This window comes from Podarcis filfolensis (genome assembly GCF_964270895.1).
Source record: "Podarcis filfolensis genome assembly, chromosome: 15".
NCBI lineage: Eukaryota > Metazoa > Chordata > Lepidosauria > Squamata > Lacertidae > Podarcis > Podarcis filfolensis.
Genome location: NC_139618.1, coordinates 13,728,378 through 13,755,774, shown reverse-complemented (window position 1 = coordinate 13,755,774; position 27,397 = coordinate 13,728,378). Strand labels below are relative to the sequence as shown.

At 49.6% G+C, this 27,397-nt stretch overlaps 1 protein-coding gene across 1 annotated transcript; it reads right to left on the bottom strand.

The window, feature by feature from the left end:
* Positions 1-1,510: 1,510 nt before the first annotated feature.
* Positions 1,511-26,125, bottom strand: RASL10B (RAS like family 10 member B). Its single transcript, XM_083588057.1, has 4 exons — positions 25,625-26,125; positions 15,333-15,707; positions 4,399-4,523; positions 1,511-2,540 (listed from the first exon to the last, which is right to left on the bottom strand). Exons 2-4 carry the CDS (start codon positions 15,546-15,548, stop codon positions 2,270-2,272), a joined length of 612 nt encoding a protein of 203 aa, XP_083444183.1. The 5' UTR covers positions 15,549-15,707; positions 25,625-26,125; the 3' UTR covers positions 1,511-2,269.
* Positions 26,126-27,397: the final 1,272 nt, after the last annotated feature.

Sequence of the window (27,397 nt, the reverse complement as noted above, 5' to 3'; positions counted from 1 at the left end):
CCCACCCTCTTGAGGCCCCTCAAGTGCCTAAGTTTTGCAGTGCCCCCCCAAGCTGAGTAACTGAGACTCAAACCGGGGGGGGCATAGCTATCACCCAAAAATATGATACCCGATGATTCAAATGACTGAAGGATTCCACTTTAATTAAAAAAACAAACAAACCCAAAACCTTGCACATAGAAAGTTAGCATGTCAGGGAGAACACTGAGTTGGAAGGCACACCAAAGGTAATCCATTCTCACCCTTGGCCACTGCAGGAGATCCACTATGACAGCATACAGAAGGCTGGTCTTCTCCCTGGCACCCTAGTTTTCTATGCATAAGAGGCTCTTAAGCTTAGCGTCACATTGCACCAACTGAGGACCAGATGTGCTTAGAGAGAGCTCCTCATTGACAGTCCTTCAACTCTGGAGTTTTCTCCTCTCCCATGAAGACCCAACAACTCCTGAGCCACTGAAAGAGTCAGGGATGGGATACCATTCTCCAGACGTTGCTGGTCTCCAACTCCCTTGCCCCTGAAAAAAAAACCACCTGACGGTCTGAGAAGATTGGAGCTGTAGGCCAGCAACACCTGGAGAGGTGTAATTGGCGAAGGTTGCTTTTGCAAGCTAAGGAGGGAGGTGGAGAGGCAGATCTGAAGATGACATAATTTAAAAGTGAAGCTCTTGTCGTTAATATAGTATCATTACTCACTCTGAGCCCTTGGAAGAGGGTGAGCTATATGGTAAATAAAAGGAATCCATAACTAGGCAGGTTGGAAATTGTATGAAAATATAGGTCATTTTAAAAAAAGGTGTTGTCCCTCCAACAGCAAAAATATTCTTGTGGCGAGACTGTAGCTCTGTGGCACAGCACCTGCAAAAGGTCCCTGGCCACGCCAGGTAGGGCTGGGAGAGAACCCTGTCTAAAATCCTGGAGAGCCGCTCCCAGTCAGTGTAGACCAGTGTTTCCAAACCTTGGGTCTCCAGCTACTTTGGGACTACAATTCCCATCATCCCTGACCACTGCTCTTACTAGCTAGGGATAACGGGAGTTGTAGTCCAAAAACAGCTGGAGACCCAAGTTTGAGAAACACTGGTATAGACAGTACTGAGCGAGGTGGACCAATGGGTTTGAGTCAGCTAGAAGGCAGCTTCCGATGTTCAAGCTGGCATTTAAACTATGGGCTCAGCCACACTTTCCGTGGGAAACCCACAGTTTAGCGCAGAATCAGAACAAATGGCAATGGGGTTTTATGCAGATTCCCATTGGTTCCGAGTTAACACTAAAGAGCAGGTTTTCTGGGGGAAAGTGACTGGTCGAAGGCAAAAACACTCAGACCCATGCCTGGAAAACAAGCAGAAAACCACTCAGACAAGTGGGGCAAGCCCTATATGTCTAGTGCTGATCGCTAGCAGGACCAGGATGCATGCGCTGTTATCATAGCCACTCCATTCCTGGTGGTTTTTAGATGTATCCCAAAGATGAATTGCGTGGACCTGAAAATAGAATGTGTGGATGCCTCTGGACATACCGTACCCCAGGAACTGGCTGTGGTTCCCTGTTGAGCTTAGAGGTCAGTGGCAAACCAGGTCCTGGTTGAAACAGCCCACGCAGTAAAGGATTCTCTTGCAAATCTCTGTGCTGATGTGACCTGAGCTGCCCCCACCTTCCTTGCCTCTGCTTTGCCCCTGTTACTTAGACCCAACCATTTCCATCCAAGGTCACCTTAACTCCCCATTATCCTGTCCCTTGCAGGTACCTCCCTCCTGTGGGGAGATTTTGATCAGGCAGGATTTCCTTTCTTTGCACCGAGAGAACATGCCCTGCTGCCAACACCCTCCCACTTTCCGTAGAAACATCCACTCAGGAAATCCGGGACCCGAGGAGTCGCGCGAGGCAACCGGGCACCCCCTTAAAGGCTTGATCTCAGATGACACCCAGCAGCTTCTGTCCCATCTGCTGGGAACTCTCATATTCCGGGTTCGTGATCCGAAGCGAGGGAAAGGCCTCTTACATTTGAAGGAGCCGGGTCTCCTCTGCGAATCCGCTGCTCCAGGGGATGCAGCAACGGCAAAAAAAACCCCAGCCAAAGCTAGATCACACCCCCAGGGGGTTGCGGGTGGAGAGGCTTTGTTGTAAAACAGAGTTGCTCGAGACCTCCTGCTCCCACCATCCGCTCCGGGTGGAAAGAAGGGCTCCTGTACACATGGCACGAGGGTGAGTGGTGTTGGCAACACTTCTGGAGATGGAGGGCAGTGACGGAAGGGGGTGCCCATCCTCAAAGGTCTCACATGATGGCGCACCGGTTCCTCCGCAGGGCGCCCTGGAAGCGGATGGTGGTGTGGACATGCTTGCACCGGGCACATCCCACACTCTTGAGGAGTTCGCTGAAGAGCAGGAGGATGTGCCAGTTGTACTTGGCCGAGCACTCGATGTAGCCGCACTTCCAGGTCTTCTTCACCAGGTTGGAGACGTTCCAGCGGGGGATGACCCGCCCTTTCTGAAGGTCCCTCTTGTTCCCCACGATAATGATGGGTGTGTCCGAGGTGCCAATGACCCTGCCAAGAGAAGGAAAGAGAAGCCTAAATGGTTGGAGAATGAGAGAGGCCAGGCCCAGAGGCTGCTACACCTAGGGCTGCCATACATCTGGAATTTCCCGGATGTGGCCGGGAAGTGTAGATTTTGTGCCAAAATAGAAAAGAAAAACAGCTCAACAACTTTGGCCGTATGTATTAAGTATAGTCGTACCTTGGAAGTCGAATGGAATCCGTTCCGGAAGTCCGTTTGACTTCCCAAAACGTTCAAAAACCCAAGCGTGGCTTCTGATTGGCTGCAGGAAACTCCTGCAGCCAATCAGAAGCCACAGAAGCCCCATCGGACATTCGGCTTCCAAAAGAACGTTCAAAAACCGGAACACTCACTTCCGGGTCTCGATCGTTCGGGAGCCAATTTGTTTGGGAGCTAAGGCGTTTGAGATCCAAGGTACAGCTGTGTAGTGATTTAATTTACTGAAGTTGGGAATGCTTAAATGCATTGCTGTGTGTTTAATTCTCAAATGTTCCCCTGTAACTCTTGTGTGATTGGTTAACACTGGTCACATGATAGGTACCTTAATACATTTTCCATTCTTTTTTGTGTGTGAGTGACTTGACGACAATGGCTGCATCTCCATGAACATTGAAAAAGAGACAGTGTTAGATAACTCTCTCTAAACACAATAGAGGAGAGGAGTGCTAATATTTCTGTGTGGATGCATGTGGTGGAAAGAAGTACAGAAGTTGATGTTCTCTCAAAGAAGCAGTAAGGTGAAGTTCTGAAGGAGAAAAGGGAAACCTCTCAGGAGGAACTGCATGGCCCACCTGGGCCATGTACAGACGACTGAGTACTTGTACTGGAAAGAGAGAAAGGCACAGTTTGTTCGAATGTTTAGCGAAGAAACTGCAATCTTCAACTAAGAAAAAAAAAAGCCCGTGCATGGATGAACATGTGAATGTAAATACTTTGCATATATTCTTCTTTGGCTATATGTTCTGCAAGTAAAAGCTTTTTAAATATTTTAACAAGTATTTGTTTTAATTTCAAGAAAAGAGTCGGTATTGCACCTGATTTGGCTTCCTAGCTGCAATTTAGCTACCCTGCCAACAAGTTGCTGAGAACTGCAGTTCGGTACAGTGCTGTTGTGTTCGGGTTCTGCTTGTGGGTTTCCCATATGGGGCATCTGAGAACAGGGTGCTGTACCAGATGAGCCATTGGCCTGATCCAGCACACTCTTCTTCCCTTCTTACAACTTAGGTTACAGCAGGTCCCTTGCAATAGTGATTCAGCAAAGAACACCTGGTTCTTTGGAGAACTTGAGAACATTTATTTCTTGTTGGCTCCAACTGCCCTTCTCCTTCTATTCTCTTAAGAAAGTTAAGCGCATATAGCTGCGTATACGACTGTGTTTGCCATTCTCAGGATTTGAGAAACTCCAAGTTCCTAGATCACTTGGGTTCCATGCCATGGGAAATCTAAGACCAGAGTTTATAAAGCCAGGAATTTGCCCTGTTCTCGGGGAGAAACCTGGGGCAGGAAATCACTCTGTATAAAGTAGAAGGGATTGGCCGGAGGGAAGACGGATGCTGGTCTAGGCTCCCAGGATTTTGCAATTCGTTGGATATCCCCAGTTTCTCCTCCCCTTGAGTATGGGATATTCCAAATGTGGCTGCAACCATAGGATTTGCAGAATGGCATTTACAATATTGGCAGTTTTATTTTCAATGATTCCCTAGGACTGAAATGCGCCTTTCTCACAGCTGCCACACACTGGGACAACCCATCATTTTGAGTCTCCCTGAATTAACATCTGGCTCCACGGCCACCACCCCTTTTTTCCATTCAGATCCCAGGTGAGGTTGAGCAGAGGCATATTTTTACCTTGTTTCCAGGATCTGCTGCCTAATGGTCTTGACATACTCAAAGCTGTCAAAACAACAGATGTCATAGACCAAGATGTAGGCATGAACGCTCCGGAGGCCTCTGCAGCACACGTCCGCCCACTCCTGCAAGACAGAGAGGGAGAGACGGACGGATCAGGGAACGTACAACACAGAGAGAGCCATGGGCGTGACCGTAACACCACCAGCAGTCCCCCCCCCCAGCTTAATCCAAGGAGGAAGGGTTCACTCCCAGTCTTCAGCTCAATTGTGGAAGCAATGCCCAGCTCAGGGACAGCCCAGCTCTCCAATTTCTCTTTAAGTACAGTGGTACCTTGGTTCTCAAACTTAATCTGTTCCGGAATCTGTTCCAAAACTAAGGCGCACTTTCCCATAGAAAGTAATACAGAATGGATTAATCCATTCCAGACTTTTAAAAACAACCCCTAAAACAGCAATTTAACATGAATTTCACTATCTAAGGAGACCATTGATCCATAAAACGAAAGCAAGAAACAATGTACAGTGGTTTACGAACAGTCCTGTTTACAAACTACAGTCATACCTCTTGTTACATTTGCATCAGGTTGCGCATTTTCAGGTTGCATCCCGCGGTGACCTGGAAGTACTGGAAAGGGTTACTTCCGGGTTTCACCACTCGTGCATGCGCAGAAGTGGCGAATCGCGACTCGCTCACGCACAGACGTGGAGACGTGGGTCCCGTTCGCAACCAGAGGTACCACTGTATTCAGTTTATGAACTCCGCAAAACCAGAAGTAGTGTTCTGGTTTGTGAACTTTACGTCGGTCTACGAATGGAAGCTGAACAGTGGAAGGGCACCGGCGGCAGGAGGCCTCATTAGGAAAAGCGCACCTCAGTTTAAGAATGGATTTGGTTTAAGAGCGGACTTCAGGAATGGATTAAGTTCATAAACTGAGGTACCACTGTACTGCAGTCAAACAATCAATCAATCAGTAGCTGAACTGGGTTCCACAAGGTCACAAAAACAAAAACAAATGAGCCTCAAAAACACAAAATAAATAGCAAAACCAGATAGACCTCAGCGTAGCACTCAAAACGGAAGTGTGGCACTCAAATTGGAAGCGAAACACTCAAAACAGAGCACATTCTGCTGCCAAACAAAGTTCACAAACCGGAACACTTACTTCCAGGTTTGCAGTGTTTGAGAACCAAGGTACCACTGTAGTAAGAAACCTGTGGTGGGAGGGGGGAGGCCGCAAGGGAAGGCCTCTGAAGTGGGTGCAGCCTACTGAGGTGGGTGGTGGATGCCAGAACGTGAGTGGAATTGAACTGTCTTAAAGTACTTCGTTCTGGGGAAAATGCTCAACCACCTCCTGCCGCCCACGAAATGAAAGCGCCTTTGTGGGATGTTCTTTAAATATTCTACAGCCACAATTTGGAGAATGGCAGCCATTTTTTTGTTCCCACCACCTCCAACAATGCCCTGGAATGATGCTATGCTCCAGGGTGCTGGACCAGATGGGCCCTTTTTTGTCCTGATCCAGCAGCCAGACTCTCCATATGTTCTTGTCAGGAGAAGCATCCCAGTTTGGAAGGGTCAGAGCTGTTTGAGGGCAGAAGAGACTGCCTTCGGATGTGGTGGACTCTCCTTTGCTGGAGTCACTGAGTCACAGGCTGGATGTTGTTGTTGTTTAGTCGTTTAGTCGTGTCCGACTCTTCGAGACCCCCTGGACCAGAGCACGCCAGGCACTCCTATTTTCCACTACCTCCCGCAGTTTGGTCAGGCTCATGTTTGTAGCTTCGAGAACACTGTCCAACCATCTCGTCCTCTGTCGTCCCCTTCTCCTTGTGCCCCCCATCTTTCCCAGCATCAGGGTCTTTTCCAGGGAGTCTTCTCTTCTCATGAGGTGGCCAAAGTATTGGAGCCACAGGCTGGATAGCTCTCTCCTGACTCCACAGCTGCTTTCGCTCTTTGAGTGCTTCCCTCAGTGGCCAGCTGTGCCAACTCTAGAAAGCCCCCAATCCCTCCGTCGCAGAGTCACGCTGTTCCAGTTTTATAAGCATCCATTTCATTTTCCCTTTGCAGAAAGAACATTTGGGAAACAGCAGAACAGCCTGGATTCCATGTGATACCACTCTCCTCACTCTCTCTGCCCTTGGCACCAAAAGCCCAGCGAATGAAATTGTGAAAGTCCAGCCCAACGGGATGTTAGGGCTACACCTGGGGCTTGCAGATCCTGCTTCTTCCAGCTCACCCTAGGCCACCACTCTGACCCATCTGTGACATCCGAGAAGCTCAGGCAATGGCAGTGTGAGGTGCTGGAACTCAACATGGTGTCAAAAACACCTATCACTATGGGAGGACTCGCTAGCGTCTTACAGCAAGCCCAAAGGCAGAATCACTGCACTCTCAGAGCCTCTAGTCGGAGCCCGTGGTGCTCTTTCTGGTAGTGAAAACCTGGGACATTCTGCATGCCAAGCAGATTCTCTACCACTGAGCCACATATTTCCCCATATATTTTAAAGGAAAATGGGAATGGAAAAAATTACAGCAAGCTTGCAACTTACGTGGGGGTCATGTTCCGGGGATCATGCCTGAAGCTGAAATCGTGTATAGTCAATACCCATTGAGTGCAATGGTGGATGGGATTGCCAAAGCTGTTTTTCCTGGAACTTCACCCCATTTCTATTTATGTTTGCATTTTTTTGCCATGTGCATAAAGCTAAATGTGGGCTTACTGTACATGCACATATAGGACATCTGTGCCATCAATGAAAAAAGATGCCCTGGAGCCAACCCGCGCTCCTTGCAGGCTCTTTCCAAAAAGCATGAATTCCATTTATTTCCGGGAGATGATCTGTTGTACGGAGGCACCAGCCATTAGCCTGTGTCTGCTGCGTCCATGAGTAGTTCATGGAAAAGCATCAGCCTTTGTTTGCTTTTAGCTGGAGAGACAAGCTTCATTGCTGCTGCCAAAGTAGGCTGAGATAGTCACAGCAACCCCATCCCAACAATCTAAAATGCAGGTCCACTGCTGCTTCAACTTCTTGTGATGACCCCCCTCCAAAAAAAGAAGAAGAAGTCCTGCAGGGCGTTGGACTAGATGACCCCCGGAGTACCTCCCAACTCTACAATTCTATCATCTATCTCAGGTGGGAGACAATTTTTCAGCCCAAAAGCGACATTGCCTTCTGAGCAACCTCCCAATGCTGGGTGGGGCTAAAGGCAGAAACGAGGTGGAGCAAGGAATGCAAATTTTACCTTTAACTCTAGCTTCTAGACACACACGCTTCTCTGACTGACTGATTGACTGACTGACTGACTGACTGACTGACTGACTGACTGATTGATTCTATTTCTATGCTGCTTTTTATTCAAATACAGTCATACCTCAGGTTAAATATGCTTCGGGTTGAGCATTTTCTGGTTGTACTCCGCAGCGACCCAGAAGTAACAGAACGCGCTACTTCTGGGTTTTGACGCTCACGCATGCGCAGATGCTCAAAATGACATCATGCACATGCGCAGAAGCAGCGAATCGCGACCCACGCAGACGTGGGTTGCATTCGCTTCAGGATGCGAACGGGGCTCCGGAACGGATCCTGTTCACATCCAGAGGTACCACTGTAAATGCCTGCCCTCCATTCAAGCAAGGAAAATGCATTATTTGAGTTCAAGGGCATATTTTAGTCAGGCAAAGACACTCGGGGTCCGAAGCAGGGCTGGTGAGGGCTGTGGTCTAAGGAGAGGGGTGTGGCCTGGAGAGAGTTCTGAGGGCCGGACAGAGAGGCTTGGAAGGCCGCTGTTGCCCCCCATGTCAGAAGTCCCATATATTTAGATGAAATGTGTTTTTATTTATCATTACATTTCCTTCCCACCTTTCCTGCAAGGAGTTCAAGGTGGTCACATGGTTCCCACTTCCACATTTTCAACCTCACAACAACCCTGTGAGGTAGGTTAAGCTGAGAGACAGGGCCCAGCCCACAGTCACCCAGCAGGCTTCTTGGCTGAGAGGGGGATTTGAACCCTGGTCTCTCTCCCAGACGGTCGTAGTCGGACACTCTAACCACTAAGCCAGTCTTCTAAGCTTTGGTAGCGTCAGTAGGTTCAAAATCTGTGACTGTGGCTCCACTGTAGTCCAAGGATGTTTTAACACTTATCTCAAATTCCTTTTTGTCACTAAACTCCAAGGGAGGGTCAGCATGCTGTTTTCCTGTGAATTCTGTTTTTTTCAACGGCGGTGATGATAGTGCTTTGTACCCAAGCAATCCAAATCTTGCAAAAAGTAAGGATGGATGAGGTTTCCAATTCAGTATTCATTTAAAGCCAAATCTATCCAATTTGTACTTTCTGACGCAGCAGAGGAACCAAAACACAGCAATCTTTTGAAAGTCATATGCACGCGAAATTTGCAATGTGTTTCTCCAACCAAACTAGGTTTCCAAAAATGCATTATGGGGGGAAATAACATACGTCATATTTGGGGAAATGCTTATTGTCAGGGAACTGCCATCGGAGCCAGAGGGAGAGGGAGGGCTCCAGAGGGGTTCAGGAGAGCGTCCCGGGAGGGAGAGAAGCAGCCCATCTGCTGGGGAAGGAATTCAGCGTAGCACCAGTGGAGAAGGGGGGCAGATGGGGGAATCGGCGAGGTGGCTCCATGACTCCTCGCCGGAGACCAGCGGGGAGAGCACAGGTCCTCCGCTGCCCACACCCTCCCTGCGCGGAACGCTTCCGCGCAGGGAGAATAGGCGGCGACTAGGCGTCAAAGAGCTTCTTTGCTGGAAGAAGTTCAAGAAACGCCCACTGACGGATTCTGCCAGCGATTGAGACAGCCACGGGTGAGAGGCTGTCCAGACAGAAAGGGTTCACCCAGGTAACCTAGCCAGGTGTAGTGTCGATTTACGCACGAGCAACCCCTAGAACCACTACACTTATAAACATGTATACGTCAGTCAAACCTGCATTAATCAGGAGAAATTTGCACTAAAACGCTGATAATTGCAGATTGCTGCAAAACGTAGAAAACTGAATTTCAGGTTGCAAAAAACAACAATACCCGAGAAACCAGAAACCTGGAATCCTGAGCCATGTTAAAAATAGTGCAAATTGAAAAGAAAGGTGGAGAGGAGAATGGGGGAGGGGAGAGACCCCTCTCTCATTTTGCATAATCCATTCGGCTCATGGCAGGAGCTCCGCAGGGTGGGCTTATCCTTCAGCAGCAGAAACCCCTCTCCTGCCTTGCACACAGAAAGAGCTGTGTTCAAACCCTGGCGGCAGGATCCACTGAAAGGAAATAGATCAAGTTCCTAAGAAAAACTTTTCTGGGCATGGAGATCCTGGGGAGCTGCTGCCAATCAGAGTAAAAAATACTAGGTTGGGTGGGCCAATGGATTAGCCTGGTTAAAGGCAGCTTCCTATTTCTAATAATAATAATAATAATAATAATAATAATAATAATAATAGGATATTTGCTTTCACTCTCTGGATTCTGAAATTTTGGCTGGTATTGTACACAGGCTTTCAAACCAGTCTATACGTTTGAGTACGTTTCCGAGCACAATTCAAAGAGTTGGTGCTGACCTTTAAAGCCCTAAACGGCCTGGGTCCTGTATACCTGAAGGAGCGTCTCCACCCCCATCGTTCAGCCTGGACACTGAGGACCAGCGCCGAGGGCCTTCTGGTGGTTCCCTCACTGCGAGAAGCCAAGTTACAGGGAACCAGGCAGAGGGCCTTCTCGGTAGTGTCACCCGCCCTGTGGAATGCCCTCCCACCAGATGTCAAAGAGAACAACTACCAGACTTTTAGAAGACATCTAAAGGCAGCCCGGTTTAGGGAAGCTTTTAATGTTTGATGCATTACTATATTTTAATATTTTGTAGGAAGCTGCCCAGAGTGGCTGGGGAAACCCAGCCAGATGGGCGGGATATAAATAATAAATTATTATTATTATTATACGGCCATTTATGGAGAAGGCCATAAAAAGGAGGAGAAAGCCGTCGATAGCTACTAGCAGCACATAGTGTAGTTAAACTGGGGAACTCCCTCCCACATGAGGCTAGGATGGTCATCAACCTAGATGGCTTTGGAAAAAGGTTGGGCAAATTCATGGAGGAGGAGAGGGCTGCTACTGCTTGGCCACGATGGCTCTGTCCTGCCTCCACAGCTGGAGGCAGCAATACTTGTGAATAGCAGTTGCCAGGAACCACAGGAGGGGAGAGGGCTCTTGTGCTCTGGTCCTGCTTGCAGGCTTCCCAGAAAACAGACATCTATTTGGCCACTGTGAGAAGAGGATGATGGAACAAGGCAGGGGGTTGGACTAGATGGCCATCGGGATCCCTTCAAATGCCACAATTCTATGTTTCAAGGATTCCATGACGAGATGGGCCACTCGCCTGATGAAGCCGGGCTCGTCTTTGGTTCTTCTTCTCAAAGCCTGATTCCCAGTGCTACTTTGATCTACAGCCGTACCTTGGTTCTCGAACGGCTTAGTCGTCGTACAAAACGCCGCAAACCCGGAAGTCAGTGTTCTGGTTTGTGAACGTTTCTTGGAAGCCAAACGTCCGACGCGGCTTCTGATTGAGCGCAGGAAGCTCCTGCAGCCAATCGAAAGCCACGCCTTGGTTTTTGAATGGTTTCGGGAGTCAAACAGACTCCCAGAATGGATGAAGTTCGATAAGCAAAGTATGACTCTACAGTGATACCTCAGGTTAAGTACTTAATTCGTTCCAGAGGTCCGTCTTAACCTGAAACTGTTCTTAACCTGAGGTACCACTTTAGCTAATGGGGCCTCCCTCTGCCGTTGTGCTGCCACCGCACAATTTCTGTTCTCATCCTGATGCAAAGTTCTTAACCCGAGGTACTATTTCTGGGTTAGCGGAATCTGTAACCTGAAGCATCTGTAACCTGAAGTGTCTGTAACCCAAGGTACCACTGTATAAGGCCAGGGGAGGGAAGTACTGTCCAGCTAGAGGGCCGCATTCCTTTGTGTGTGAACTCCCGGGGGCCACACATCAGTGGTGGGCAGGGCCAGAGACGAAAGTGGGTGGAGCGATGGATGCAAATTCCCCCCTTTCCCCCTTTCTCAATGTGGCAGAAAACAAGATTCCTTCCCCTCCTCTCTGACAGGCTGCCTCCTTATGGGTCCTGCCCAACAATGTCACCATCTCCAGCAAAGCTTCTCCTCCTGCCCCCCCCCACAAGCCTCCATCTGCTCCTGCATCACACCCACCCACCCATTTGCATTCCAAGGCATGGGCCCAATCCAGTTTGTCCCCGCCATATGCCTCTGTTGATCATTTATCCTGTGCTATTTCCGATTGCCTCATTCGGTGACCTTTCCTTCTTCCCGCACGCAAATCTTCCTCGTCACCTGCTCCTCCGCACTCCCCCCAGGAAGACGCACCCTTTCCAGGGCAGGAGAGGAGAATGAGAGACGTCATCCTGCATCCCGGAACCTGGCTGGGGGGTCATTGGCATAGCGTGGGTTGTGGCCCCGGGTGCAAATTTCTCAGGGAGGAGCAACTAGCTGCCCCCTTGACAGGCTCCCTCATCAAGGCCAGAGCCACGGGGAGGCAAGCCATGACCAAGCCAGGCGGGGGCAGCATCTCCTTCTCCTTGTGGCCATTGAAAAGAGGCCCAAACATGGCCGCCCCTGGGTCAGCTGAGAGGGAGGAAGGGGGAGGGGGAGGGTGGTGCCAGCGCCCACCGAGGAAGAAGGGAGGAAGAGAAAGGTGGAAAAGCACTGCTGGAGCCACTTGCACTGCCCAGAGCGCCTTGAGGCAAGGACAGGAGGGCGAGTCGACACAGCTTCTTTATACAGGCTCCCAGGGTGGGGTTAGTTTGCAAGGAGAGACAATCCTTCATTAGATTCTGGCCAGCAAAGGGACTGACCGCTGCTTGGTTCACCAGGGCAGCACAACACTTGCCCCGCCCTGGGCACCAGCCACCCACGCTATGCCACTGCCTGGGATGAGAGATGCTGCCTCTATAGTGGCAGGTTCCTTGCAGCCACCTGGAGATTCAGGCTGAACCGTTCAATGCCAGTTTACGGTTTCTGTTGCGAACTGCAAATTACAGCTTAACATGTACAGCGGTACCTCGGTTTACGAACAGCCCTGTTAACAAACTATTCGGTTTATGAACTCCACAAAACCGGAAGTAGGTGTTCCGGTTAGCAAACTTTACCTTGGTCTATGAACGGAAGCTGAACAGTGGAAGGGCATCAACCAACGGCAGGAGGCCTCATGAGGGGAAAACACGCCTCAGTTTAAGAACGGATTTGGTTTAAGAACGGGCTTCTGGAATGGATTAAGTTCGTAAACCGAGGTAGCACTGTACAGTTGTACCTCAGTTTTCGAATGTAATCTGTTCTGGAAGACCATCCGAGTTCCGAAACGTTTGAAAACCAAAAACTCAGTACGGAAGCATCAATACGAAAAACTCAATACAGAAGCCATGTGGCATGCTGGACTTCCGAGGCAAGTTTGAAAACCAAAGCATTTACTTCCGGGGTTATGGCGTTTGAAAACTGAATTGTTCACCAATGGAGACATTCAAAAACCGAGGTACCACTGTATATTGCTGCAAAACAGCCTTGGCCAAGCTGGCGCCCTGCAGATGTGGTTGGACTGCAGGTCCCATCAGCCCCAGACAGCACTTGCAGGGCCAGAGGCAAAAGGGGTGGAGCATTTATTTCCCCTTTAGCGCACACCCTTCTCTATCATCCATCCATCCAGGCCAGCAAGCAAGAGGCTTCGTCAGAGTTCAAGGACCCATCCTAGCCTGACAAAAGCATGTGGGGTGTGAAGAAGAGGCGGGGAGGGGAGGGGCCTGAGAGAGAGTTCCGAGGGCCACATTTGGCCCCCGGCATGAGGCTTTCAAATAATAAGAAGATAATGAGAAGAAAATCATCATCATCAGACTTTCTAGATAGTGGCCCATTTGGTGCCTCCTCCCACAAGGCTTGAAGACAATCGTCCTCTCCCACAGTTTACCCATGGGTGGTAGACTGCCTCTGAACATGGAGGTTTCATTCCTAGCCATCAAGATCAACAAAAACCTAAGAGCTCTCCGACAGATCTACCTGGTCCAGTTTCCAGCTCCGCACAGGTGTCACTGAGAAGCCCACTGTCAATGCACGAAGGCAAACTAAGACTTCCTGTTTTAAATAAATAGGTAGGCAATGAGTCTTCCAAACCCCTGCTAGGAAATTGGAGACTGTGGGTGTCAAGCCTTAGAAAGGCTACCCAGAGATTTATCTCTCTCCATTGTGACTCTATAAACAAGGGACCATCATTTTAAGAAAGGAAAGGTAAAGGCGAGGCTTTTGAAGTTATGTTCTCAGGCTGAAGCTGTAGAATTAATCCTGCTCTGAAAATGGGCATGGATAAAAGGGCAGTTTACCAGATCTTTGGCAACTGACAACGTAGTTATTACCTTATTATATGGGGGACCTACAACCAAAGGTTGCGTCGGGTGTGTGTGTTCCTGATCAGGGTTCTTACCAGTCAGCCATGCCACGTCTATTTATCTATTATTTCTATATTTAGAGCTTTTGTGGCCCCTTTTTCAGCCCAAAAGGCTGCGAGAGATGCTTACATGAAATCAAAACAAGGCACTCCCTACCGGCAGGAGTGGGGCATGGGGGGTTCCTGGGGCCATGCTGCATTGCCTGCAAGTGCAGCGGGGAGCCCAGCTGGCCGATGCGGCCCTTGGCAGGTGCCCCCCCTAATACTGCCCTCGGCCAATAAAGCGAGATGAGCGCCGCAACCCCAGAGTCGGTCACGACTGACCTAATGGTCAGGGGTCCCTTTACCTTTACTTAATACTGGCCAGGTGTGAGGGGTCTGGGGCCACAGCAGCAAGGCTGGCTGGGCTCAAGAACCCAGGAACTCCGAGCGGCAGGCAGGGCAGGACAGGGATCCCCGCATAGGGGCGCCTGGTTTGTGCCCCCTCAAAATCCTGCCCCTGGGGCAACGACTTTCCTGCTCCCACCCCATGCTGTGCCCCTGCACCTCACCACCTGCCTCACACCTCTTTTACCTGCACTGCATGCCCACAAAGCGCCAGCAGCAACACCGACGTCTGGTGAGATTTTGTGAGATCTTGCTGAAGTCTTGTGAGCCCTCATGTGCTCTGTGAGATCTCACAAGGTTTCGGTGAGATCTTGCTAGAAACCAATGCTGGTGGCAGAGTTGGTGGGGCAGGTGGCGGAGGCAAGGCGGGTGTTGCATCTTGGCTTCCGCAGTTCAGGTGAGCACCTTACCCTGCCTCATCAGTGGACCAGGCCTGGTACTATTATTAAGAATGGGATTTCTATGAGTACTTTCCCCTAATATAGAGTGGTTTAACAATTAATCCCTCTTCTCAAGGAACTCTGGGAAATAGTAGCTATCTAAAGGGGGGTCAGGGCCTCCTAACCACTCTCAGCACCCTTAAGAAACTACAGCTCCCATGATTCTTTGGGGGAAGCCACAACTGTTTAAACTGGCATCCTAGTTCTCTAAATGTACGCTGTGCATGTGGCCAGGAACGGACATGCTGCGGGCAAGTGGAGATTCGTATCACTCCTTGCATGTAGAAAGCTAGCGTGTCTGGGAGAAGGATTCAGAATTAACCTTGTTCCTGGCATAGCTGTTTCTCTGTGTGCATGAAGACGCATTTGGACACTGAAACTCCAGACAGACTCATGCCATACATTTAAAGCACTGCCATGCCTCTTTCAGTACAAATGGTTTCCCTCAAAGAATGGTTGGAAGTTGTTGAGGGTTGTTTGGAAGCCTGTTACTCTTCCAGAGCTACAATTTCCAGAGTCCCCTGTGAAGAGAGATGGAAAACTATGGATCTGGTCTGGCTCCCACAGGAGATGGTGATGGCAGACAATGGGCCGTCCTCTGCTGCCCCCTCCTGGCAGAGCCGTCCTCTGCAGGCCTGAGCAGGCGAGGGAGACCTACCTGCAAGGTGTTTACTGGGAACGCCGTGATTGGGGGAAAGTCCATGATCTGCAGGTCGTGGACGTGGCCGTTCATGACCACAGCGGGCAGGTAGACGCGTCGGGTCTTGGTGGGGACACAGACCTCGCTGAACTCGTTGTAGAGGAACTGGCGGACAATGGCGCTCTTCCCGACCCCTTGAGCTCCCAGCACTGCCACCTTGAACGTTGTCACCATGCCTCCCGGCCGCGGTGGCCCTCCTGCGCGACGTGGCGATCGGCTCCTCAGCGCAGTCCGCTGCCTTTGCGCTGCCAGGAAGGCCCCCGGGCTGCATATTCCGGCAGCTGCGATGTCAGCCACAGTCAGCAACCATGTCCTCTCCGGCTTGGCCCGTCACTGGAAGACCAGGAGAAACCACGTCAGGCGGAGGAACAGGAGACAAGGGCACGCAGGGCCAGACCAGGAGTCTGCCAGGTCCAGCGCTAGCTCTCTCTCTCCCTCACTGTGTGCCTTTAGATATAGGACAACGGGAGGTATAGGCCTTTAGATATAGGACAACATGCAGGTTCTATATACAACCTTTTCCCCCAAGGAGCTCAAGATGGCGTACAGGGTTCTTCTCCCCATCCTCATTTAATTTTCTTTTAGAAGTGGATGGGATGTTTTTATCTTTCCTCTTGGTTTAATGTATCTGTGTGAGGTTTACTGTGCATTCAGTTGGTTGTAAGCCCCTTTGGGCTGCCCTGGGTAGGGTAAAGTGACTGACAGACAGTGCTTTTTTTTCTAAAAAAATATTTAGGGGTACTCTCATTTCCCTACTCATATTGAAATACTGCCCCTCGGTGAGGCCAAACTTAATTCACAAAATGTTTAGGGGTATGCATACCCCTGCGTCCCCCCCTAGGAAAAAAGCACTGCTAAGATATATATACCCATATAATCCTGCTCACATGCTGAGATCTAGGAACACAGAAAGGTGCCTTATTAGGCTTGCCATACTTCAAAAAGTAAATACAAGGACACCATGAAAGCTGTTGAACCCCCAAAACATGATTTTTCGATTTACTTGCTGAAGATTCAGGACAAACCGCCGCCTTCCAGAAATCCCCCTCCCTCCGGACGTCACTTCCGACTTTGAAATCCTGGTAACGTCCAGGAAATCCTGGACCTGTGGCAGACTTATACTGAATCAGACAGTTGCTCCATCTAGCTCAGTATTTTCTGCAGTGACTGACAGAAGATCTCCAAGGTCCCAGACAGGGGTTGTTTTCATCCCTGCCTGGATATGCTGGGAATTGAACCTGGGATTTTCCTCATGCAAAGCAGATACTCTAACCACTGCACTACAACTCCCCCTCCCCGACTCTTCTTGAATGGTCACTGTATAATCAGCTGGGTTGGCACACACAAAATGCAGCGCCTTATCCGTGATGGCCCCTAAACAACCTTCCAATGGACTTTGCCCCTTCTGCTCCAACATTTAGGCAGGTCTTAGGCTGACACCAGCACATTTTGCTGCCATGCTGACCAGAGTAGCAGTGGGATCTCACTTCAACATCTTCCACTAGAAGGAAAGGCGCAGGCCAGCCATAACCTTGCTCCATCTAGTCACCGCCCCTCAGAATCTGCCGCCTGAGGCAACTGTTTTGCTTTGCCTCATGGGAGGGCCGGCCCTGTTAGAAGACCTTCCTCTATGCAGCTGCAACAAATGCAGGGCTGGCTAAGCTTTCTGGGTCCCAACAGGGGCTCCATGGCAACCTCTTGGGGGCGGGGACTGGATACACGTGGAGGGCATCCCTGAAAAGCAGGCGTGGCAGCCAACCCACAGCCTCACCCGCATCACAGACAAACACCCATCTCACAGGAGTCATAAATAGCTCCATCTCCCAGAGCAGCTTCTGCTTCTGTTCTGCTGGGGCTATTTTCCCTCTCGTACTCCATCTTCCCCTCCCTTGCATGTCACTTTCTGAGGGCGTTCTGCTCTTAAAAGCAGCTGAAAATACCTTGAATAAATAAAATGCATTTCAACAAGAACAGAAAAACAGACACTCTATTATGTCCTTTTAAATGTGTTTGTGGGACGGGTTACAAGTAGGTAGCTGTGCTGGTCTGCCGTAGTCGAAACAAAATAAAAAAAATCCTTCCAGTAGCACCTTAGAGACCAACTAAGTTTGTTATTGGTATGAGCTTTCATGTGCATGCACACTTCTTCAGATACACTGAAACAGAAGTCACCAGATCCTTATATATAGTGAGAGGGTGGGGAGGGGTATTACTCAGAAGGGTGGTGGGAGATGGGTGATTGGCTGATAGGTGTGGTAAACCTGTTGACGACTGTTAAAGACTGCAATTGGTCTTACAGGAAAAAGCAAGGGGTGAGATGGCTAAAAATAGCTATATCATGTATAACGAGATAAGAATCCAGTGTCTCTATTGAGACCAGGTATCTCCCTGGTTTTAAGTTTGGTACTAAGTTGCAATTCAGCAACTTCTCTTTCCAGTCTATTTCTGAAATTCTTTTGTAATAAGACAGCTACTCTGAGATCTTGTATAGAATGTCCTGGGAGACTGAAGTGTTCTCCTACTGGTTTCTCTGTCTTGCGATTCCTGATATCAGATTTATGTCCATTTATCCTTTGGCGTAGGGTTTGGCCTATTTGTCCAATATAGGGAGCTGAAGGGCACTGTTGGCATTTGATGGCATACACAATGTTAGAAGATGAGCAATTAAATAGTCCTGAGATGGTATGTTTGATGTTGTTGGGGCCAGTAATGGTGTTGTCCGGGTGTATGTGGCAGCAATCTGGGTTTATTGCAGGCTCTGGTACCAGTGTCCATGTTAAGTCTGGTTATTGTATTATTGTGGGTGAGGAGTTGTAGTCAGGTGTGGGACGGGTGTGTCTGTGTGTGTTATTGGTCTGCTTTTGGTTGTGTTCTTGCATTTCGGGTTCTTGTTTTGTAGTTTTATGTTGTGAACCGCCCTGTGACCTTCAGAAGAAGGGTGGTATACAAATTTAGTAATTAAAAAAAAAAAGAGTGGAGGGTCTTCGAGAGCGTGGCACCCCATGGGGAGTGCTGAGACAGGAACCAGCCCAGCACCTTCTCAATAACTGAAAGACCTCTCCTTTCCTCACAGACCCTTTCCGATGCTGAGATTGGCAGAGGCAGGGCCTTTTGGGTAGCTCCTCTGCCCTCAGAGGCTTGGGAGAGAGGGCCTTCTCTGGGGTGACCCCTAAGCTGTAGAACTCCCTCTCCACAGAGGTGCATCTGTACAGTTTCCTGAGGATTTTGGCCTGGGCCTTTTGAACCTGAGGTGTATATTTTTAGGAGCCACCTTATTTCTGTGATTATAAGTTGTGTGAAACCCTTTTTAATATTGTGTTTTGACTGCTGTAACGCTCCCTGGGACCTTGGATGAAAGGTGGGCAGTGAAAAACAAGAAACAAACAACACCGCAACTGGTCTTGCGTAAGCAATAGGCACATGTCAGCCAGGCAAGAACGCTCAAGATGAGATGCAGCGCCGGGGAGGAAGTACCGAGGGCCAAGCAGAAAGACCTGGAGGGCCGCATTTGGCCTCTGGGTGTGTGGTTCCCCACACCTCCCCTAAATTGTATGGGGCTGCATTATCTGGAGGATTTGTATTTGAGGCCCTGTCCACGTGCAAAGTGACCCAATCGGACAGAGACTGCCTGGGGGTAGCCCCGCATTGGTGGGCTGTGAGGAGGTTTTCAGGTGGGCTGCTGACACAGTGGTGCTGTTTTATTCTGCTTATCATCTGTGCCAGGTAGACTGTGGTTTTTTAACACGCTGACTAATTCCAATGCTTTCAGCATGATTTAAAAGGCTGAAGACCTTTATTTATTTGTTAAATTTCTATAATTAAAGAGGTTTTGGTCTGGCTACTGTCCACTAATGTTTGATGCTTTGTGAGGAGATTCTGAACTACAACTCGGCGACATAAGGAGAGCCAAAGGTTCCCCATATGTCTCCTCAGAAGTGGGATACAAATATTTGAAATCAGGAGTGGGGGAGCTGTGCCCCTCCAGATGTGGAAGGACTACAGCTCCCATCATCCCTGACCATGGGCCATGCTGGTTGGGGCTGATGGAAGTTGTAGTCTTACAGTGCGAGGACTACAGATTCTCTACCCCCATCTCAAATGAATAAAAGTTTCCTAATCAAACTTTGGAAGAAGCCAAGAAATGGACACTCCCTCATTGACACCTACCAGGCAGGCAAAAGTAAAATTGGTAACACCTCTGCATCTGTAGGGCAAACTTCACCTGTGGAATAACTGCACAAGAGCACCAGCGGAGGAAAAGGTGGCAACCCTGCTCCCACCCTCTTGACTCTGCCACACCTGGCAATGCCTGATATTTATTTCAAAAAATACAAGCCCGGCTGAAGTTAATTAAACTCCTGGTGTTATCACTGCTGCCTCTGTGCTTAATGTAATCTGCTTGTACAGATCTTTCTGATGCAATCAAGTCAGCGACGTGTTAATTTAGGAGGCCGCTGGAATGAACTGCTCTCACCTGCTCTCTATAAATCCATAAAACTCTACAGTTCCAAGAATCTCCCTTTCCACAGTGGAGTCTAAGGGCTGGGATTTCTGAATGGGTAGCCGCTCACTTTCAGTTCCCTTTAACTACTCCCGTCATGCAGTTCAAATATTTCCCACACGCCTCTTTGCCCTTGCCATAGCTCAGAAGTGGGGAACATCTGAGGCACAGCGGATGCCCTTGGACTCCAACTCCCGTCAGCCCCAGCCACTATGGCCAATGGTCAGGGATGATGGGAATTGGAGTCTGGAAGGCCACGGGGTCCCTGACCTTGCTATAGGTCAGAGATGGGGAATTGCAGGCCAAATGTGGCCCCCCAGGCCACTCTATCTGGCCCTTGGGACACCTCCTTACAGGCCAAACCCCTCCCCAGCCACACCCCTTACTGACCCTGCCAAAAAAACCCCTCCCTTAGTGTCCTTGAACTCCGATAATGCCTCTTATCTGTCTGGATAGAGGGCAGGAGTTGTGGTGAGTATGTTCTGAAACAAACTGGCTGCAGAAAGGTAAAATTTATTATGGATTTGTGTTTTTATATTGTGAGTTTATGTTGTAAGCACCATGAGACCTGCAGGTATAGGGCGGTATAATAGTAGTAGTAATAATAATAATAATAATAATAATAATAATAATAATAATAATAATAATAATAAATTTCACATTTGATGCTCCACCTGTTTGTGTCTCTAGTTACACTCATCACCGGCATTTGGACTCAAGAAGATGGGCCTTGGGCCTGATCCAGCTGCTAGGTCCTTCCTACCTTCTTATGAGAGCATTCCCTCCAACATGTTGCAGAGGAAAATCATAACATTCCTTTCAGGGCCACACTCCCCAAAATGGGTGATTTTGAGGGCCACACTTTCATGGGAGCCAGGTGACTGGCGAGAGAGCATGCCCCCCCCAAAATGGGCGCCTATTGGAGCCACCCTATCGCGGGAGCCAAAATGAGACATCCCGGGACCCAATCAGAAGCCGGGGTGGCATCTGTAATTCTGGGATGAGTAGAATAGTTGAAGGGAAAGTGAGAGAGAGAAAATCAATGGCAGGCAGTGTCCCAGATGGGCCAATGGGCCAATGCAATATCAGGCAGCCTCTGTGATGTCCTCTAGATGTTCTGAGGAGCCGATGGGAGTTTTAGTCCAAAACATTTTGGAGGTCACAGGGAAGCAAAGGCCGGTTTAGACTCCAAGCTGCTCAGGGCACAAACCTGTCCCCCTGGACTTTTGAAATGCTGCACGTGTTGTTTACAAGTGTCCAATTGATTGATTGATTGATCGATCGATCGATCGATCGATCGATCTATCTATCTATCATCTATCTATCTATCGACAGACATATCTGATGCGAGATGAGCGCCGCACCCCATAGTCAAGTTTGACTGGACGTAACTGTCCAAGGCTCCTTTACCTAAATATACATATATGTGCACATGTTTACATTTTCTTCTAGTCTGCAAACATAAATGGAATTTCCTTCTGCCAAAGAATCCAGGTCACACTGGACTGCCCCCCTCCCCGTCCTCTGTTTGAAGGGGCCCTGTGTTTGAAGGGGCACTTGCTCTGAGTCCAGTTTAAAGAGAAAGAACCCTAAGGAGGGAGAAGCGCCAAGGGTGGGGGTTGGCGGTGCAGAGGCTTTCATTTTCCCACCCACAGTGAGCACCTATACCACAAAGTGAGGAGGCACCCGCAGGCCACCTGCCCACAACCTTCCCCACTAGGGTGAGACGGCTTGTGTTCCTATTCAAATCACAGCCCTGCTTTCTAATTTTGCATCTATGCATATAAATCAGCACATGCAAATCTTATGTAAACCTGTGTCCTCCTTTCCCCCTCTTTTCCAAGGGATGAACGACCTCTTTTTTTCTTTTGACAAAAACTAGATTGCCAAGCTAACTCCGGCTTTGCGATGGGGCTTTTTGGACAACCCAGCAACAGATCTCCCGAAATACCTTCGGTGCTCCTCGCACCCCCTCCAACTTTTAAAGTCTGCATTGACTCTCCGCTGCCAAGGCTGGTATCTGGCATCCTAGCAGAAGCCTTATGCCCAGGGGGAATTCAAAGATTCCAAGGGCACCTGGGATTCTGCCAGACTCCACCAAACTCCCACCGTAACAGGAGAATAAGCAGGTACCTCAAGGGAAGAGGGAAGGGCCACCTGGCAGATACAGGGGTGGGGGATATTTTTGGAAGTTTGTGGGAAGATGGCGAGCATCTGGAAAGAAGAGAGACCTCAGCCCAAGCTAAGAACAGCCCCGCTGGATCAAACAGAAGGTCCAGATTTCTGAGCATCCTGTTGCTCACAGTGCACCCTGTTTTATGGGCTCCTAGCAAACCTCTGATTGGTTTGCTGGGAGCCCATAAAACAGGGTGCAAAGGCAAGAGGCCTTCTTTATTGTCTGTCACCCGGCAGCTGGGAACCAGAGGCAGATTGCAGCCTGTCTCTGGATACCAGCAATCAAAGCAAACAGGTGTGGATGGTAGGCCTATCCTTCCCTATGAATTTGCCTCAGACCCTTTCCAAGCAACTTTTGTTGTTGTCCTGCTTGCTGCCACCATCACTACTACACTGTTTCGACATTCGTATAAACCACTGGGGGGTGTCTACCCACTTAAGAATGTAACAAGAGCCAAAGACCCACCTGGTGCAGTATCCTGTTCTCACAGTGGCCAATCAGATGCCTCTGCTGGGAAACCCGTAAGCAGGATTCGAGCAGGAGAGAACTCTCCCCTCCTGCAGCTTCTAGCCACGGATACAGTGGTCCCTCGGGTTAAGAACTTAATTAGTTCCACAGGTCTGTTCTTAACCTGAAACTGTTCTTAACCTGAGGTACCACTTTAGCTAATGGGGCCTCCCGCTGCCGCCGCATGATTTCTGTTCTCATCCTGAGGTAACATTCTTAACCTGAGGTACTACTTCCGTGTTAGCGGAGTCTGCAACCTGAAGCGTCTGTAACCTGAAGCGTCTGTAACCTGAGGTACCCACTGTACTCACAGAAGTGTTACTGCCTCCCAAAGCGGTGCAGAAACGGTTAATGAAAACAAACAGAATGCATCTATACAAGCTGAAGGCCCTCACCACAGCTCCTGATGACAAATTCCACAGAGCAATTGTTTGCTGCTGAATAAGTTATTTCATCCTGAGTCTGCAGCCAGCCAAGTTGCAGCAGGATGGAGGGACGGAGGAAAAGTCTGTTCTCCCTCCTCAATCTCTCTCACACCATGCACACTTTTAGAAACCTCTGTGGTGTGCCCCTTAATCCTCCTTTCCCTCTTAAACTCAAAAGCTTGACTGCATTTTTTCATAACATGAGAAGATAAAAGCCTGCCTGCAGGATCAGGCCAGTGGCCCCTCTAGGCCAGCATCCTGTTCTCACACTTGCCAATCAAGATGCCTCTGGAAAATCGGCAAGCCGGACCTGAGTACAAGAGCAGCCCTCTCCCCTCCTGCAGTTTCCAGAAACTGGAATGCCGAATATTTCCAGTGTTTAGGGTCTCTAAAGGACTTGATCCCACCCTGGGTTTATGACCTGCATTTTGGACTCTGGAGTGAGCTGCTTTGGAGTTAGTCAGTCTCTCCACATCGAGAACCTGGACCTGAAAGTCGGCTCCAGGGTGTGTGTATGTGTGTGTGTGTGTGTAGAACAGCAGCAAAGTTTAGGAGGCCCACACCTGCATGCCAGAGAACAGCTAGGTGTGCATATGCAGGGATGACAAGACAAGCACACGCCCGTCCTGGCAGCCCATCCATGCGCAGCCTCCGGAGCACATGGATCCTCACAAACGGAGGCTGCCACATTTTGTCAGCTGATCTGTGGCAGCAGTGTGTGAAGGCAGCATGCGCGGCCTGGTAAACAGATACACAGAGACACACACACACACATAGACATAGTGCATCATGCATCATGTCCAGAGCATTGTGAAGTTGAGGGTGAGGAGAAGGAATTATGCTTTTAAATGTACACCCCTGGTTTGCCCGGAAAACATTTCTATGCTGTTTTTGGCTTGCCTAAATAAAAATGTTTTTTGGAGGCACCAAACGGAGTGCAGGAAAAGCCGCTGTCTGATGTCAACAGGCAGGCAGTTCCAAAATGTGGGTGCTGCCACACTAACAGGTTGATTTCTTATAAGTGCAGAGCAGGTCATAATCATAGAATCATGGAATTGGAAGGGACCACGTGGGTCAACTAGTCCAACCCTCTGCAATGCAGGAATCTTTTCCCCAACGCGGGACTCGAACTCACAACCCTGAGATTAAGAGTCACATGCTCTACCGACTGAGCTATCCCAGACTAGAGAGAGGGTGCTGTTGCTCTTGTGGGCTTCCCAAAGGAGGCATCTTGTTGGCCACTGTGAGAACAGGGTGCTAGGCTCCATGGGCCCACATGGGGTTGATCCAGCAGCCAGGCTCTTGGGGTGCCCCTACGTTGAGAGACTTGTCTCAAACCCCGGAGTGTTTGAGAGTGCAGGAATTTAAAGAGCTAATGGAGCAGCGCTCTGACTCAGTATAAGAGTTCAGAACAGCACTTACATAGGAGACTGCCTTGTATCTGCGCATTGGACCACGCAGCTCAATATTGTCTACACTGACTGGCAGCCACTCCCCAGGATTTCATACAGGGGTCCCACCCAGCCCTACCTAGAGATGTCTGGGATGCCTGCAAACCAGGTGCTATGGCCCTACCTGTCACATAGGTACCAAGGGCCCAAAGTTGTTCTTTTTTTGGGGGGGGGCAAACTGAATGCACCTGACAATCTCAGACAGACCCTCACCCAGAAGAGCAAACTCATCTACATGTGTGTTATTGTGGCAGCATATTATACCTCCCCACACACAACATCTCGGACCCAACATGTGGGCGGTGAATGCCCACCCACACGCACCTCCATGCACAGTGTGCCGAGCATATTGTCCACACGCAAGCTACCATGTGGCCCATCACACCATGCGCGGGGGGGGAGTGTGTGTTTGTCGGGGGTGCCACTCTGGCAACCCAGGAAGGGAATTCAAGATGTGCCATGCGCCAGCTCCAGAGGTCGGGGAGACTCAGCAGGCCTCGTGTGATAACCCGCTTGCGGTTTAAGGGCTGAGCTGGCGAGCATCACAGTGGAATTTAAGGTATGGGGCTTCATGTGCCAGGAGTGAAGGCCTCTCTTGCTTCAAGTCGGTCTTCTCTATGCTTGCAGGGAAACTGAGCAGCCCAAAACCCACACAAGACCCACCACTTGACTTCCACACAGACCCCTTCTGTGATGCCAGAGTAACTGTACCACCACGCTACAGCTGGGGGCACAAGACCCCCTTTGAAGAAAGTGATGGTTTTGGAGAAAGCAGGGAGGTGCAGCATCTGTGGAAACAGGTATGAGTTTCCTTGGCTGAACAGGTAGCCACAGTCACAGTCACAGGACTTTCAAATGCACCCCCGGTTTGGCTTCTGGGGGGGGGGACACCCAAAACTAGGTCCTTGGCCCTAACACACACACACCCCATCCTGATGAGAGAGTAATAACAATCCCTCCCCATCAACTCCTTCCAGGTGCACGGTTTTAACTTTGAGCATCAGCTAGAATCCTCCCACCCGTCACTGCTGCGCTGAGTCCATAGGACAGGTGCATCTGGTGCATCTCACCTGTGCAGCGCCCTTTGCTCCACCTCCCCATAGATGGGCGCCCCTCGGGAAGGGGGAGCCCTCCTCCTCCCCCTCGCCGCCTTCCTCCCACCCACCCCAACCCCAAAGCCCACCCTTTACCTTGCAGAGATGACGAGGAGGCCAAGGACACTCGCCCCCCCAGGCGGTGTCTCCAGTGATGGGTCCCAAATCCTTGAAAAAACGGGGGGTGCCTGCTGGTTGCAGAGAAGGAAAGATATTCCATTCAGTATCCTCACGCAGATCTTGGAAGGTTTTGGAGTTGTTGGGGGAGGGGGCAGCTCGGATCGGTGTATAATATATATATATATTGCAGAGAACTGGGGGGCTGCAGCGCTTACTTGGAGGCAAAAAATAATAATCTGGTAAAACGAAACCTGCGATGGTAAAGGGAAGGAGGCTGGTTCTACAGTTGAAACAATTTCTCTCTCATCTGATCTGGGTTGTTGTTTTTTTTATTTTCCTCCCCCCCTCCAACAAAAATGAGAAATAGATTCTTCTCCTCCCCACCCCCCCTTCCTATATTTTCTTGCAATGCAGGGAAGTCAGCTTGGATGGAGAGAACAGCCTCTGTGTGCGTGTATGTGTGAGGATAGAGAGAAGGGGGGGTTGGAAATCTCCTGCTACTGATTGCAGGAGATCCACAGGGTCACAAAGCCTGACATGTTCTGTCGAGAGAGAGAGAGAGAGAGAGAGAGAGAGAGAGAGAGAGAGAGAGAGAGAGAGAGAGAGAGAGAGGTACACAGAGAGAGAGAAAACAGCTAAAGGCTTCACAGTTTCACCCCTGTGAGTTTCTCTTTAGCAGCAGGTGTGGATTGGGGCCATAAAGCTCAGAAGGACGTCAGACCAGCTGTGGGTGCTATAGGGTGCCTATAGGGTCGCTGGATGATGCTGTCGGAAGAGAGCTTTCCATGCATTCCCAGCCATCAGCCGGGTCAGAGGGAGTGTTTCGGCCACAGGGTATTTAGGAAGGTGAGCATAAGAAGATCCTGCCAAGAATCCTGTTCTCACGGTGGCCAACCAGGTGCCCTCTCTCCTTCTATTGCTTCCAGCACCTGGTATTCAGACGCATTGCTGCCTCCGATCGTGGAGGCAGAGCATAGCCATTGTGGCTAGTAGCCAAGGACCGCCTTCTCCTCCACGAATTTGTTTCATCCGCTTTCAAAGCCACCCATCCATGTTAGCAGCCATTACTGCCTCCTGCGGGAGGGAGTTCCACAAATTAACAGTGCGCTGCATGAAGAAGTCCTTTCCTTGATCAGTCCTCAATCTTCAAACATTCAGCTTCCCGGGATGTCCACAACCTCTAGTGTTGTTAGAGGGGTAGGAAAACTTCCGTATCTGCTTTTGCAAAACCATGCAAAATTTTATATTCCATGCATAATTTTATACATGACCCACCTTTTCTGCTTCCAGGAATTGTGTTACATTTTCTCTCTTTATTGTTGTTGGTGGTGGTGGTGGTGGTGGTGTTTTTTTTTTAATTTCTGCCCTGCCTTTCATCCATCATGGGGCTTCTGAGCTTGTCACCCATCCAGGAATTGCCTGGGCCCAGACCTGCTTCCCTCCAGCATTCAATCCATACCTTGGTTATGCCATTGATTCGGGGTGGGGGTGGGGTGGGGAGAGAAGCCAATCTATTTAAATGGGCATGTCAGGAGAACAGGTGTGGCAGAGTGGACCAACAAGACCTGGATTCAAATCATTGCCCAGTTAATGAAATTTGCTGCATGTGCTTTTTAAGCCTGTCGCTTTCCAAGCCTGCTCTGTTTTGGGAAGGACCTTTCCTGAGTGGTAGAGCACTAGATGTGCATGCACAAGGTCCCAGGTTCAAGTCCTGGCATCTCCAAGTAAGGCTGGGAAATATCACCTTGC